We start from the raw sequence: 12,551 nt of genomic DNA, 5'->3' as shown, positions 1-12,551 counted from the left end.
AGCTACCGTCCCATACGGCTGTCCCAGCCACCGTCCCATACCGCTGTCCCAGCCATCGTCCCATACGGCTGTCCCAGCCACCGTCCCATACGACTGTCCCAGCTATCGTCCCATACGGCTGTCCCAGCTACCGTCCCATACCGCTGTCCCAGCTACCGTCCCATACGACTGTCCCAGCTACCGTCCCATACGGCTGTTCCAGCCACCGTCCCATACCGCTGTTCCAGCTACCGTCCCATACGGCTGTCCCAGCTACCGTCCCATACGGCTGTCCCAGCCACCGTCCCATACGACTGTCCCAGCTACCGTCCCATACGACTGTCCCAGCTACCGTCCCATACGACTGCTCTTTCATATTTGTCATCACGTCATAAACTGAGTTCATCAATATGCCACCCATCCTATATGTATAGCGAGTGGATAATTCATCCACAGATTCCATTTATAACCCAAATGTACGAACAGTAATATATGACTGGCTCAATTCACATGAGGCTGGGCGGGCACAATGGTCCTCCTCAGGGGAAGAGGAGTTGAAGAGCAATGTTGCTCCTCCACTGGAGGAGGAGGGTCATGCTAGAAGCCTTGCTCCATCCAGATTGGTTCATATCTTCAGGTCATGTTCTTGCACTGACCTCCATCATCACCCCTTCCATACATATATGAAACAGCCATGGTGATATCACACATCCCTGCCGCAAACCCACCTTCAAGCGGAACCATTCATACCCGTCTCTACCTCCTCGCACTTCCTGCTCTCTCAATAAAACCTCCTCGCTGCTTCTAATAGCTTTCCTCCCACACCACACTACATTCCTAACTCCTTCTATAAAGCATCTATTAACCTATCACATTCATTCTCCACATCCACAAATTCCACATACAAATCCTGTTATTCCAAGAATTTCTCAAACATTCTTCAATGGAAAGACCTGATCCACACATCCACTACGACTCATGATGACACATCACTGTTCCTCGCCAGTCTGATGCTCTGTACATGCCACCATCCTCGCAATCATTACAGTGAGACGATAATGCGAAGATCTTTGTTTCACTGTGAAGGTGCTGAGTTTGTGGTAGCCATGTAGCCACACATTGTTCTGAGTGCACTATTTGGTGTGACTCATTTCATGTAGAAGCTTCCAGTCACGGAAAAAAGTCCGTATCAAAGCCGGGCCTTAACTGAATTGACGAGAGAATTATGAAGCGGAGAAAGAAGACAAGGAAAGTATTTACGAATTTTTGAGTAGGTGAAATATATGCCTTTTGAAAAGTGCCAGGTCATAGTTATAAAGACACGAGAAGGTTGAGTTCTCAAGCTTCGACACGTAGAGAGCGAAGCAGGTATCAAAACGGCCCACCCTTGAACTGCTGATGGCACACAATAATCATGCGACGCAGCAACTTGCCGAGTATTGCTTGGTCTAGCTAATGGTTGGGGGTACACAATCAGCCACCTCTTGGGAGCAAAAACCATAGTAATACTTACTGAAGAGGGAAAATGAACAAACATTGCAGCGCAGGGCAAGGAAGTCAGGTACGCAAGTTAGCCTAGGCCAGTTTACAAGTCGGACCGCTTTCGACTGCTCTGTCAAGTAAAGATACCGACCTAAACCACTCCACATGTGAGAGCAATACTCCATGCAAGGATGAATCAAGCCCTTGTATAAACGCAGCAACTGTTTAGGAGAGAAGTTTCGATATTTAAACAGGACACTCAGTTTCTTATTCCTGTAACGTGGGATTTCGAAGAAAGAGCTGGAGATTACAGTAATACCAAGTATGTCCATCGAGTCAAGAGGTGGAATTACAGAGCCGTCAAAGGAGAGGCGAGAGTTGTGAGTTTTCGACAGAAAGACGAGTAGAAATTGGGTCTTGGAGGCATTAAACGCAACAAGATTTTGTCTACTCCACCGAGATATCCTGTCCAAGTCTGAGTTTACTAAGGAAGCTGTGTCAAGACAAGATGCAGATCGAGTAAGAGGGAGCAGAATTGCAGGATGTGGATGTTGAGTCGTCAGCGTATGAGTGCACTGGATTATTTGTGGAGAGGAAATCGTTGAAAAAAGAAAAAAAAAAAAAAGTGGGGACAGGACAAAACCATGAGGGGCACCGCTGTTGATGGAGAAAAAAAAGAGGGGAGGGGGGGGGGGGGTTGATCCATCAACAACCGCAGAGATAGTTGGGCCGGAGAGGAAGCTAAACATCAAGGAGCAAAGTGAGGAAGGAAGACATAAGAAGGGAGCTGAGAGAGATGAGACCCCGATGCCATACCCTGACAAAAGCCTTAGATATGTCAACTACACATGACTCCCTAAAATCTTTAGGGATGATGACCCGACATTAGTAAGACAGGAAAGAATATCACCAGTGGACCTCACCTTACGGAAGCCACACCGGTGATCAGAGAGAAGACTGTGATTTTCGAGGTGTTTAAGGATATGGAAGTTCAAGATGAATTCAAAGACTTTGGAAATGGTAGATGTCAGAGAAATAGGACGATAGTTAGAAGGGTCAGAACGGTTACCCTTTCTTAGGGGTGGGATGTATCAATGATGGTTTCCAAGGAGAAAGAAAAGTTTTGGTTTTTAAACAGAGACGGAACAGACGAGCAAACACAGGCGCAAGTTCAGGGGCCCGCTCTTCCAGTACACGGGAATGGATGCCATCAGGACCATAAGCCTTGCTTGTGTCCAGACAAAGCAAGTTTAGGCCAGTGTGAGTGACCACAGTATGGCAGCCAACTATGAAATTGGCCAACCATATTTTGTCGCTGTTGCGGTGGCGATGTCAAGTATTTCTTCCAGTGTGAGGACGTGTTGAGGGACACTATCAAATGCTTTACTGCCACTAGTAATGTGCGGGATGGGGAGGTAGGTTGTGGCTAATGGAATCCATCTAGGTTATCTTTTACCCGGTTTATGTCTTGTGTGGTGATATAAAATGTTTGGGTCTGAAGCCAATATGTGAAGGTGACAGCGAGACAAACGTTATGTCTGATTTTGCTGTGAATCAGTTTCTGAAAGTTTGGATACTGAATCTAGAAGAGAATGAGGCAGTAAGTGGAGTGGAAGTCACGTGGATGGTATTATGTTGGCAACTTTCCAGACGTTAGGTATTTTGTTGTGCAGCCAAAGGTAGTGGTATAAGTGCCTTGACTGCAACTGAGACACAGTTTGATATGTGATACGTATCCTGCAGCAGGAGCGTCCCTGAAGGGTCTACTTCCACTGCTGGTATCAGCGGGAGTGAGAGGCAAGTGGTCAGGGGTTTCTGGATTGTGTAAGGGCGAGGCTGGGTTGGGGTCGACTTTTTGAGTTGTGCCTCATGTGTGTTCTGTGGAAGAAGAAAGTTAAGAGTAAATGTGAATAAGAGCAAGGTTATTAGGTACAGTAGGGTTGAGGGTCAAGTCAATTGGGAGGTGAGTTTGAATGGAGAAAAACTGGAGGAAGTGAAGTGTTTTAGATATCTGGGAGTGGATCTGGCAGCGGATGGAACCATGGAAGCGGAAGTGGATCATAGGGTGGGGGAGGGGGCGAAAATTCTGGGGGCCTTGAAGAATGTGTGGAAGTCGAGAACATTATCTCGGAAAGCAAAAATGGGTATGTTTGAAAGAATAGTGGTTCCAACAATGTTGTATGGTTGCGAGGCGTCGGCTATGGATAGAGTTGTGCGCAGGAGGATGGATGTGCTGGAAATGAGATGTCTGAGGACAATGTGTGGTGTGAGGTGGTTTGATCGAGTGAGTAACGTAAGGGTAAGAGAGATGTGTGGAAATAAAAAGAGTGTGGTTGAGAGAGCAGAAGATGGTGTTTTGAAGTGGTTTGGGTACATGGAGAGAATGAGTGAGGAAAGATTGACCAAGAGGATATATGTGTCGGAGGTGGAGGGAACGAGGAGAAGAGGGAGACCAAATTGGAGGTGGAAAGATGGAGTGAAAAAGATTTTGTGTGATCGGGGCCTGAACATGCAGGAGGGTGAAAGGAGGGCAAGGAATAGAGTGAATTGGAGCGATGTGGTATACCGGGGTTGACGTGCTGTCAGTGGATTGAATCCAGGCATGTGAAGCGTCTGGGGTAAACCATGGAAAGCTGTGTAGGTATGTATATTTGCGTGTGTGGACGTATGTATATACATGTGTATGGGGGGGGGGGGCATTTCTTTCGTCTGTTTCCATGCGCTACCTCGCAAACGCGGGAGACAGCGACAAAGTATAATAAAAAAATAAAAAAAAAATATATATATATATATATATATATATATATATATATATATATATATATATATATATATATATATATTCAGTCATCGCCATTTCCCGCGTTAGTGAGGTAGCGTCAATAACTGATGGCAGAGCCTTAGATGAAGCTAGGGAAATACGTCAAAAACAATCCATTAACACAGAACTACTTAAGTAGATGAACAGAAGCAAGAATTCACGATTATGCATAACTTTCAACAACTCAAAATTCCCTTTCCTCTCTTTTCAGTAACTACTCACAGTGTCGCCCCAGAGAGGCCTGGTTAATATTCTTCTTACAACCAAATGTCCCATTCTAGTCTACTGTGTTCCTCTTGTGGCCGCCCTAATGAGCAAGATGAAGTACAAGTGGATGATGAACTGATACACTGGGTGATGCTGTGGATACAACGTGCGGAATACATTACTTCTGGGTGTCATGAGAAGCTACTGAGGTACATACAGCCATGTTGTATACAGACGAATAGCGGGCGATCAAATCATTTACAAATACATTTATCTGTCATCCAAGCCATAATATTTCATATCATATTCACGACACACAAGGTTATCTGTCATCCAAGCCATAATATTTCATAACATATTCACGACACACAGGTTATCTGTCATCCAAGCCATAATATTTCATATCATATTCACGACACACAGGTTATCTGTCATCCAAGCCATAATATTTCATAACATATTCACGACACACAGGTTATCTGTCATCCAAGCCATAATATTTCATATCATATTCCCGACACACAGGTTATCTGTCATCCAAGCCATAATATTTCATATCATATTCACGACACACAAGTTATCTGTCATCCAAGCCATAATATTTCATATCATATTCACGACACACAGGTTATCTGTCATCCAAGCCATAATATTTCATATCATATTCACGACACACAGGTTATCTGTCATCCAAGCCATAATATTTCATATCATATTCACGACACACAGGTTATCTGTCATCCAAGCCATAATATTTCATATCATATTCACGACACACAGGTTATCTGTCATCCAAGCCATAATATTTCATAACATATTCACGACACACAGGTTATCTGTCATCCAAGCCATAATATTTCATATCATATTCACGACACACAGGTTACCTGTCATCCAAGCCATAATATTTCATATCATATTCACGACACACAGGTTATCTGTCATCCAAGCCATAATATTTCATATCATATTCAAGACACACAGGTTATCTGTCATCCAAGCCATAATATTTCATATCATATTCACGACACACAGGTTATCTGTCATCCAAGCCATAATATTTCATATCATATTCACGACACAGATTATCTGTCATCCAAGCCATAATATTTCATATCATATTCACGACACACAGGTTATCTGTCATCCAAGCCATAATATTTCATATCATATTCACGACACCCAGGTTATCTGTCATCCAAGCCATAATATTTCATATCATATTCACGACACACAGGTTATCTGTCATCCAAGCCATAATATTTCATATCATATTCACGACACACAGGTTATCTGTCATCCAAGCCATAATATTTCATATCATATTCACGACACACAGGTTATCTGAAATTCAAGCCATAATATTTCATATCATATTCACGACACACAGGTTATCTGTCATCCAAGCCACAATATTTCATATCATATTCACGACACACAGGTTATCTGTCATCCAAGCCATAATATTTCATATCATATTCACGACACACAGGTTATCTGTCATCCAAGCCATAATATTTCATATCATATTCACGACACACAGGTTATCTGTCATCCAAGCCATAATATTTCATATCATACTCACGACACACAGGTTATCTGTCATCCAAGCCATAATATTTCATATCATACGACACACAGGTTATCTGTCATCCAAGCCATAATATTTCATATCATACTCACGACACACAGGTTATCTGTCATCCAAGCCATAATATTTCATATCATACTCACGACACACAGGTTATCTGTCATCCATGCCATAATATTTCATATCATACTCACGACACACAGGTTATCTGTCATCCATGCCATAATATTTCATATCATACTCACGACACACAGGTTATCTGTCATCCAAGCCATAATATTTCATATCATACTCACGACACACAGGTTATCTGTCATCCAAGCCATAATATTTCATATCATACTCACGACACACAGGTTATCTGTCATCCAAGCCATAATATTTCATATCATACTCACGACACACAGGTTATCTGTCATCCAAGCCATAATATTTCATATCATATTCACGACACACAGGTTATCTGTCATCCAAGCCATAATATTTCATATCATATTCACGACACACAGGTTATCTGTCATCCAAGCCATAATATTTCATATCATATTCACGACACACAGGTTATCTGTCATCCAAGCCATAATATTTCATATCATATTCACGACACACAGGTTATCTGTCATCCAAGCCATAATATTTCATATCATATCACGACACACAGGTTATCTGTCATCCAAGCCATAATATTTCATATCATACTCACGACACACAGGTTATCTGTCATCCAAGCCATAATATTTCATATCATACTCACGACACACAGGTTATCTGTCATCCAAGCCATAATATTTCATATCATATCACGACACACAGGTTATCTGTCATCCAAGCCATAATATTTCATATCATACTCACGACACACAGGTTATCTGTCATCCAAGCCATAATATTTCATATCATATTCACGACACACAGGTTATCTGTCATCCAAGCCATAATATTTCATATCATATTCACGACACACAGGTTATCTGTCATCCAAGCCATAATATTTCATATCATATTCACGACACACAGGTTATATGTCATCCAAGCCATAATATTTCATATCATATTCACGACACACAGGTTATCTGTCATCCAAGCCATAATATTTCATATCATGTTCACGACACACAGGTTATCTGTCATCCAAGCCATAATATTTCATATCATATTCACGACACACAGGTTATCTGTCATCCAAGCCATAATATTTCATATCATAATCACGACACACAGGTTATCTGTCATCCAAGCCATAATATTTCATATCATACTCACGACACACAGGTTATCTGTCATCCAAGCCATAATATTTCATATCATATTCACGACACACAGGTTATCTGTCATCCAAGCCATAATATTTCATATCATATTCACGACACACAGGTTATCTGTCATCCAAGCCATAATATTTCATATCATATTCACGACACACAGGTTATCTGTCATCCAAGCCATAATATTTCATATCATATTCACGACACACAGGTTATCTGTCATCCAAGCCATAATATTTCATATCATATTCACGACACACAGGTTATCTGTCATCCAAGCCATAATATTTCATATCATATTCACGACACACAGGTTATCTGTCATCCAAGCCATAATATTTCATATCATATTCACGACACAGGTTATCTGTCATCCAAGCCATAATATTTCATATCATATTCACGACACAGAGGTTATCTGTCATCCAAGCCATAATATTTCATATCATATTCACGACACACAGGTTATCTGTCATCCAAGCCATAATATTTCACATCATATTCACGACACACAGGTTATCTGTCATCCAAGCCATAATATTTCACATCATATTCACGACACACAGGTTATCTGTCATCCAAGCCATAATATTTCATATCATACTCACGACACACAGGTTATCTGTTATCCAAGCCATAATATTTCATATCATACTCACGACACACAGGTTATCTGTCATCCAAGCCATAATATTTCATATCATACTCACGACACACAGGTTATCTGTCATCCAAGCCATAATATTTCATATTATATTCACGACACACAGGTTATATGTCATCCAAGCCATAATATTTCATATTATACTCACGACACACAGGTTGTCTGTTATCCAAGCCATAATATTTCATATCATATTCACGACACACAGGTTATCTGTCATCCAAGCCATAATATTTCATATCATATACCCGACACACAGGTTATCTGTCATCCATGCCATAATATTTCATATATTAACGACACACAGGTTATCTGTCATCCAAGCCATAATATTTCACATCATATTCACGACACACAGGTTATCTGTCATCCAAGCCATAATATTTCATATCATATTCACGACACACAGGTTATCTGTCATCCAAGCCATAATATTTCATATCATATTCACGACACACAGGTTATCTCTCATCCAAGCCATAATATTTCATATCATATTCACGACACACAGGTTATCTGTCATCCATGCCATAATATTTCATATCATATTCACGACACACAGGTTATCTGTCATCCAAGCCATAATATTTCATATATTCACGACACACAGGTTATCTGTCATCCAAGCCATAATATTTCATATCATATTCACGACACACAGGTTATCTGTCATCCAAGCCATAATATTTCATATCATATTCACGACACACAGGTTATCTGTCATCCAAGCCATAATATTTCATATCATATTTACGACACACAGGTTATCTGTCATGCAAGCCATAATATTTCATATCATATTCACGACACACAGGTTATCTGTCATCCAAGCCATAATATTTCATATCATACTCACGACACACAGGTTATCTGTCATCCAAGCCATAATATTTCATATCATACTCATGACACACAGGTTATCTGTCATCCAAGCCATAATATTTCATATCATACTCCCGACACACAGGTTATCTGTCATCCAAGCCATAATATTTCATATCATACTCACGACACACAGGTTATCTGTCATCCAAGCCATAATATTTCATATCATACTCACGACACACAGGTTATCTGTCATCCAAGCCATAATATTTCATATCATATTCACGACACACAGGTTATCTGTCATCCAAGCCATAATATTTCATATCATATTCACGACACACAGGTTATCTGCAAATACTTGGAGTACATTTTCTTCAACCAATACAAAATTAAATACTAAACCAAAGTGTCAATAAATCTACTAGGGTGTCAGTCTAACAAAAGTAAGAGGGATATGTAGAGGATCAGCTGGTGAAAGTGTAAGTGTGTATGTGAATGATGAAGAATAATACTTGTGATACTTGGGAAAAACTGTTCACAGGCCACCTTCCTCTACATTAAGACACATACACTACGAACATCATTATCTCTTTCTCCGAAAACTCTCGTCTGTATGAAGGACTTAACATAGTGAAATCCCTTAATAATACGACTTAACATAATGAAATGCCTTAATAATATCTGCAACTGATTATTCCACTGTTCAACACGTAAGAAACATCTGCCTTTAGAACGTTCTCTATATTCAGCGTTGACCTCCACATGTGCCCACGAATCACGTCTCTGGTATAGTGCAAGGAAGCCCGGCTGACATGTCTGTAAATACCGTTTTCTTCACAAGAATCTTGCATGAACACAGTACGGGTTGAGAAATCACCATTTTTGTCATTTCAGAAGGATCATAAACTAAAACATTTTAACAAGTATTTATTAATTTCTTTACAACAATCCTCTTTTCTGATATTAACATCTTTTTTTTTAATCTAAACTGTATATTCTACCTTTTTTTTTAATTTTTTAAATTCCAAAGTCTATTATCTTTTTTTGGGTGACATCTTAATATACATTTTTTCTTTTTCTCTTTTTTTTTTAAAAACTCGAACCATCTTTGGGGATGCAAGGCAATCACAGGCGTGCAAGTCTGGGACAAGCAAAACCCACAGTTGTTGACTAACAAACTTACCTCATGTAATTCCAATCACTTTCAAAACTATATAAACACTGGGCAGGTAATGCTTGTATCCCCTAGGCTGATGATACAAGTGGTGCATAAAAAATAATTGAAAAAAAAAAAAACTGTTGAACTTACATGGGTTTTAATAATGTTTCTTTGGTCAAAACAGCAAATTTTTATCTTTTTAAAAACTTCCTGTGATTGCCTTTTTTGCAGAGCTGAAAAGGAAGGGTTAGATGCGCCTAATATCTAAATCTAATCCCATTCCAAGGTGTGACAAGATCAGCATTACTCCAAGGTCTGCACACAAGCATATTATGTCTTATGATTCAACTTATCTCAAGGTAAACTGGGGGATAATACATGCTACTAATACTGTGTCATTCTTTCTGAACAATGATGAAACAAGAGCTGATCAAGTCACATTTCCTTCACCCACCGAGAAAACACAAAAAGGAAAATTGAAGAGTTAAAACACACGAGTGTGTTGTCTAACATAGCAAAAATCTTGAATGAAACTCAACCCCGTGAAGATCAATGCCAAACTAATCCTCGAAACCACCCACTTACAACCCACTGATGCACATCTAGGCAACACTGTCATGATATACCATACAATACCAGAAAAGAGGGTACTAGTCAAGTATATAACTTTACACGAAAAATACTTTGCAAAGAGTGGTATATATAGTAAAGCAATTACGGAAGTATGTATCTGCAACCACCTGTTTCTGCATTTCCTCCACACAAGCGGCCATTAATAAGGGCTGTAGTAGAATCTCCGTCCCCTGAAATGACAAATGTGATCAAGCTGCTGCTTAACTGATGCACTAAGGTAGTAGTAGTAGCTTAAGTTATTTCAGGAGGACGCTCTCGAGTCTCCCATTACTGTGTTATGGACACTTGTCCTAGTATGGCAAATACATCATGAACTTATGGTTACTGTGAGCTGGGTGGGCCCTCACACACACACACACACACACACATCTCCATACACTCCATGACCAATGTGTGAACCCTTGTTAAAGACTCTTGGGTGATCTGTCTATTTACAAGTGTGAAGCAGTTGAAGAAAGGTCCTCACTGTAAATCCTACCACTTGACACTCAAGTGATCAAGACAATGATCAAATACTGCAGGAAAGTCAGGCAGGAAACATGGGAAACCACTGATGGACGAACACTTCACCTAGCACGCAGACACAAGTCAACACAAGACTAAACTAACTTCCAAATACACAGGAAACATTGGTATCACTGGCGTTATATAACACAATGTAATGTGGAGGGGAAGAAAAGTGCCCAATGTGGCACTACTGAAGACAAGAAGAAAAGTGCCCAATGTGGCACTACTGAAGACAAGAAGAAAGTGCCCAATGTGGCAGTACTGAAGACAAGAAGAAAAGTGCCCAATGTGGCACTACTGAAGACAAGAAGAAAAGTGCCTAATGTGGCACTACTGAAGACAAGAAGAAAAGTGCCCAATGTGGCAGTACTGAAGACAAGAAGAAAAGTGCCCAATGTGGCACTACTGAAGACAAGAAGAAAAGTGCCTAATGTGGCACTACTGAAGACAAGAAGAAAAGTGCCCAATGTGGCACTACTGAAGACAAGAAGAAAGTGCCCAATGTGGCACTACTGAAGACAAGAAGAAAGTGCCCAATGTGGCAGTACTGAAGACAAGAAGAAAAGTGCCCAATGTGGCACTACTGAAGACAAGAAGAAAGTGCCCAATGTGGCACTACTGAAGACAAGAAGAAAGTGCCCAATGTGGCACTACTGAAGACAAGAAGAAAGTGCCCAATGTGGCACTACTGAAGACAAGAAGAAAAGTGCCCAATGTGGCACTACTGAAGACAAGAAGAAAGTGCCCAATGTGGCACTACTGAAGACAAGAAGAAAGTGCCCAATGTGGCACTACTGAAGACAAGAAGAAAGTGCCCAATGTGGCAGTACTGAAGACAAGAAGAAAGTGCCCAATGTGGCACTACTGAAGACAAGAAGAAAGTGCCCAATGTGGCAGTACTGAAGACAAGAAGAAAGTGCCCAATGTGGCAGTACTGAAGACAAGAAGAAAAGTGCCCAATGTGGCACTACTGAAGACAAGAAGAAAGTGCCCAATGTGGCACTACTGAAGACAAGAAGAAAAGTGCCCAATGTGGCACTACTGAAGACAAGAAGAAAGTGCCCAATGTGGCACTACTGAAGACAAGAAGAAAGTGCCCAATGTGGCACTACTGAAGACAAGAAGAAAGTGCCCAATGTGGCACTACTGAAGACAAGAAGAAAGTGCCCAATGTGGCACTACTGAAGACAGAAGAAAGTGCCCAATGTGGCAGTACTGAAGACAAGAAGAAAGTGCCAATGTGGCACTACTGAAGACAAGAAGAAAGTGCCCAATGTGGCACTACTGAAGACAAGAAGAAAGTGCCCAATGTGGCACTACTGAAGACAAGAAGAAAGTGCCCAATGTGGCACTACTGAAGACAAGAAGAAAAGTGCCCAATGTGGCACTACTGAAGACAAGAAGAAAGTGCCCAA

The 12,551-nt window shown here is 40.7% G+C and overlaps 1 protein-coding gene across 2 annotated transcripts in view; it reads right to left on the bottom strand.

The window, feature by feature from the left end:
• Positions 1-9,751: 9,751 nt before the first annotated feature.
• LOC139748772 (polyadenylate-binding protein 2-like) overlaps positions 9,752-12,551 on the bottom strand; it is a 284,468-nt gene continuing 281,668 nt past the window's right edge. For both annotated transcript variants that reach the window (XM_071662207.1, XM_071662205.1), the window contains one exon: positions 9,752-10,799. Coding sequence is in view for 1 of the 2 variants with exons in the window: in XM_071662205.1 (XP_071518306.1) it covers positions 10,769-10,799 (31 nt within the window). In the remaining variant the exon portion in view is untranslated. The remainder of the gene's footprint in view (positions 10,800-12,551) is intronic.

This window comes from Panulirus ornatus, chromosome 5 (genome assembly GCF_036320965.1).
Source record: "Panulirus ornatus isolate Po-2019 chromosome 5, ASM3632096v1, whole genome shotgun sequence".
In the NCBI taxonomy this organism is placed as follows: Eukaryota; Metazoa; Arthropoda; class Malacostraca; order Decapoda; family Palinuridae; genus Panulirus; species Panulirus ornatus.
Note: the sequence above shows the minus strand (reverse complement) of the source record. Positions and strands in the feature narration are given on the sequence as shown.